We start from the raw sequence: 3,401 nt of genomic DNA, 5'->3' as shown, positions 1-3,401 counted from the left end.
TTTAAATAGCATAGAATTAATAAAATCTCAAATTAATACTTTAAAAAGCACAAATGACAAATGAAATAATGAAAGAATCATAAACCTGTTTAATAGTAAATTGGTGTCACATAAATCAGATGAACTCAGGGAGGTCTCATAAATTAGCCTTTTTAAAAAAAAACTGAATTATTAACACAATATCTGACAACATGCTGATATAAAATGACAGAATGGAGGGAAAAACTAATGCAAATCGTTATAATTTGATATCAAAATTCATACCATAGATATACCCTATCATTAATTCATTGAGTTTTTATCCATTCAAAAATTAAAAACCATGGTATAACATTAAATGCCTTAACATTTTTTTTATGTCAGAAATATTTGTATTACTAAATGTATACCATCCAGATCTCTTAAAATATTTGTTTAATGTGCTAAAAAAAAAAAAAATACAAAATCAGATTTATAGTTCACCATTATTTTTTTTATTTTTTTTTTGGTGGGAGGGGGTGTTTGGGGGTTAAGTTGTTTTTTTATATCAATCAGATTATACTTTAAATGCACAGTTCTCCCTATGTCCATTGGTTTTAAATGTACAGTAAAAAATAATAAATAACTTAATTTACCAATGTGCATAATTAATTAGATATGTTTATTATCTACTGTGTACTGAAGCCAGATACTGCACCGTGGTAAGATACAGCATCCAATTTACTGAAGACGGGAAAAAAATAACAAATCGTTTTCAAATAATGATCACAGATAGTTCTCTTTCTATTTAAAAAAAAAAGGGTAGTTTCTTGTTTGCCTTATTATTATTTTTTAACAACAAAATGTACAAGTTACTAAAAACTAAATATGCCAACTTCAACAATGAGGTGGTTACAATTTCACATGGGACGTAAAAAATAAAATCGCTCTCCAGTTTAGTGGACGGGGGACTTTATTGTTATAGTGGGGTGAATAATTATCCCCAAGTCTTCATTCAGTGTAGCCCTATGTACAGGCAGGTAACGAGGGACCCCATTAAGTGGTTTGAAGTCCAATCCTTCTCTCCATTTGACATTTTGAGTACCATCCATCCAGTTTAATAACTATCTCTATCCTTCCCCTTCTTTTTTTTTTTTTTTTTTTTTTTTTGATTGCTCGGGGAAACCCTCTTATAAATCCATCCCCCCTAAAGTACAGCAGTCTTTCTTCTTCTTTTTTATCTTTTTTTTTTTTTCTTTTTCTTTTTTTCCTAACAGATGAGGATGTTTGCCAGGGGACTGCGGGACTAGTGTTGTTTCATTCACCATGTCCTGCCATATAGCAAGGTAGAGCAGGACATGGCTGTGCCATAGTCAGAACTGGAAGAGTTTAGGTGAGATAGGTTGGTGACCTGGCTCTGAAGACTGGATGGGCTGGTAGAGTGTGGACCCATATCTGGAGACTGGCCTGCACTGTTTGTTTGGTGGCTTTGATGCTGTCCCAGGCCATTGGTGGTGACCGTGAGGGCTGTGGCTGCCTGCTGCTGATGGGTTTGAAGGCCAGTGGTGGGTGTATTAGAGCCTGCTTGGCATGGCTTGCCGTCCTTTACCAACACTGGCACTGCGACCCGCCTTGGAGATTGCTGCTGCTGGCAGGAGCTGTTGTCCTGTTGCATCTGCTGTTGGGCTGCTTTGTCCTTGGCTTGTCTCTTCATCTTGTAGCGGTGGTTCTGAAACCAAATCTTCACCTGCGTGGGAGTGAGGTGGATCATGCTGGCCAAGTGCTCTCTCTCCGGAGCAGATAGGTACTTCTGCTGCTTGAATCGCCTTTCTAGCTCATACACTTGGGCCTGAGAGAACAAGACCCTTCGCTTTCTCCTTGGGGTGCTCTGAAGGGGGGCCATACTCTTGCCCACGTCTCCTAATGACCCCATATTACCGAGACCTCCCATATTCATTCCATTGGAGGGACCCATGAAACGAGATACTAAAAAACAACAACAACAACAACAAAATCATAACACACAATACAAGATGCGGGTTTTTTGTCATATAAACTGAGCCACCCCTGACTAGTCTAAAGAATGAGTGCAGTAACAGAAACTCTATATATCACATACATTTCATTCACCGTATCAGGATATTACTAGGTGGTTGTAGTAATATAAAGATACACAATAATAAAAGTATTTAATAAACAAAACAAAAAAATCCTAATGACATACATTTTAGAAAATGACATTAACCCCTTTGGAGTTAACGAAGCTGTCGGTAAATCAAAGTTATCACATTTACTTTCCTAACTGTAGCGTCAGTACATTTTCCTCTATTAATAATAATACTAATAATAATAATAATAATAATAATAATAATAATAATAAATGGAAACCTGCGGATTGCCCCTGAGAAGTGATATTGGGTCCTCGGTGACTACAGAGCACATGACAGATACACCACATGAACTCTTTGACAGCACAGCAGATACAACTCGCCAACCTGAAGTATTTAGCTTAGTCCCCTTGTTCTATGATCTTGGTGCCTACGTTTATGTGTGTGTGTGTGTGTGTGTGTGTGTGTGTGTGTGTGTGTGTGTGTGTATATATATATATATATATATATATAGATATATATATATATAGATATATTTACTTGTGTTACAACAGAGTAATCGTTGGTGGTCCGGATTCATACTTACTTGTGGAGAATCTGGGGTCCGGGTTAGCTCCATACCATCCAGTAGCTGAACTATTCCTCATTGTCTCTTGGTAAGGTGGAAGGTCGCCCATATTGCCCAGGTTGCCTATGTTGCCGTTGCAGTAGCCCCCCATTGTGGTGTGGGAGAGCTGGGGGACCCCCGCAGCTGTCATGTGGTAGGCAGCAGTCACTGGCCCATTGTGGCCCATAGTATGCTGCTGCATAGTGGGCTGAGACACCTGAGATTGCCTGTAGGCTGCGAGGGGAGCCCCTAATCCCGAACCCTCCATAGCCACTTTCTTGTAGCTCTCCTCCAGAGGACTCAGTATGTCAGACACAGAGAAGGGTGTAGTATGCTTGGGACTCATCGACATGTTTCTGAGGCTGGGAGGAAAAGCCGATCTCTCCCTCTCTCCCCTTTTTTTTTTTTTTTTTTTTTGCCAAATATTGTGGTGTTGCCGTAACGCCGATCCTGTAGGTGTATACGTAAGAGAGCGCCTGAAGTCCGCCTTAATTGGGCTGAGTGGAGCTCAGAGCTTTCTTTGCGTTTGTTTTAGCCAGACGCCAGGTTTTAGGCAGCAGAGGCGGAGCCAGCCCTGAGCCCAGACAATGAGCCTCAGCCTGCGCTGGTAATTAGCTGATCACAAGGCAAACACCTCACACCGGCCTCTATCTATCACCTTTATCTATCAGCAATACATCCAGCTTTGACATATAGCTAGGGTTAGCTGGGAGAAGCAATTCATGCTT

At 40.0% G+C, this 3,401-nt stretch overlaps 1 protein-coding gene across 1 annotated transcript; it reads right to left on the bottom strand.

Annotated features, from left to right (window-relative positions):
- Positions 1-90: 90 nt before the first annotated feature.
- Positions 91-3,183, bottom strand: NKX2-1 (NK2 homeobox 1). The gene is made up of 2 exons (XM_063947180.1): positions 2,653-3,183; positions 91-1,944 (listed from the first exon to the last, which is right to left on the bottom strand). Exons 1-2 carry the CDS (start codon positions 3,023-3,025, stop codon positions 1,280-1,282), a joined length of 1,038 nt encoding a protein of 345 aa, XP_063803250.1. The 5' UTR covers positions 3,026-3,183; the 3' UTR covers positions 91-1,279.
- Between the last annotated feature and the right edge of the window lie 218 nt (positions 3,184-3,401).

The sequence above is a fragment of the Pseudophryne corroboree genome, chromosome 12 (assembly GCF_028390025.1).
Source record: "Pseudophryne corroboree isolate aPseCor3 chromosome 12, aPseCor3.hap2, whole genome shotgun sequence".
Classification (NCBI taxonomy): domain Eukaryota; kingdom Metazoa; phylum Chordata; class Amphibia; order Anura; family Myobatrachidae; genus Pseudophryne; species Pseudophryne corroboree.
The sequence above is the reverse complement of the archived record's forward strand: the minus strand, read 5'-3'. Positions and strand labels throughout refer to the sequence as shown.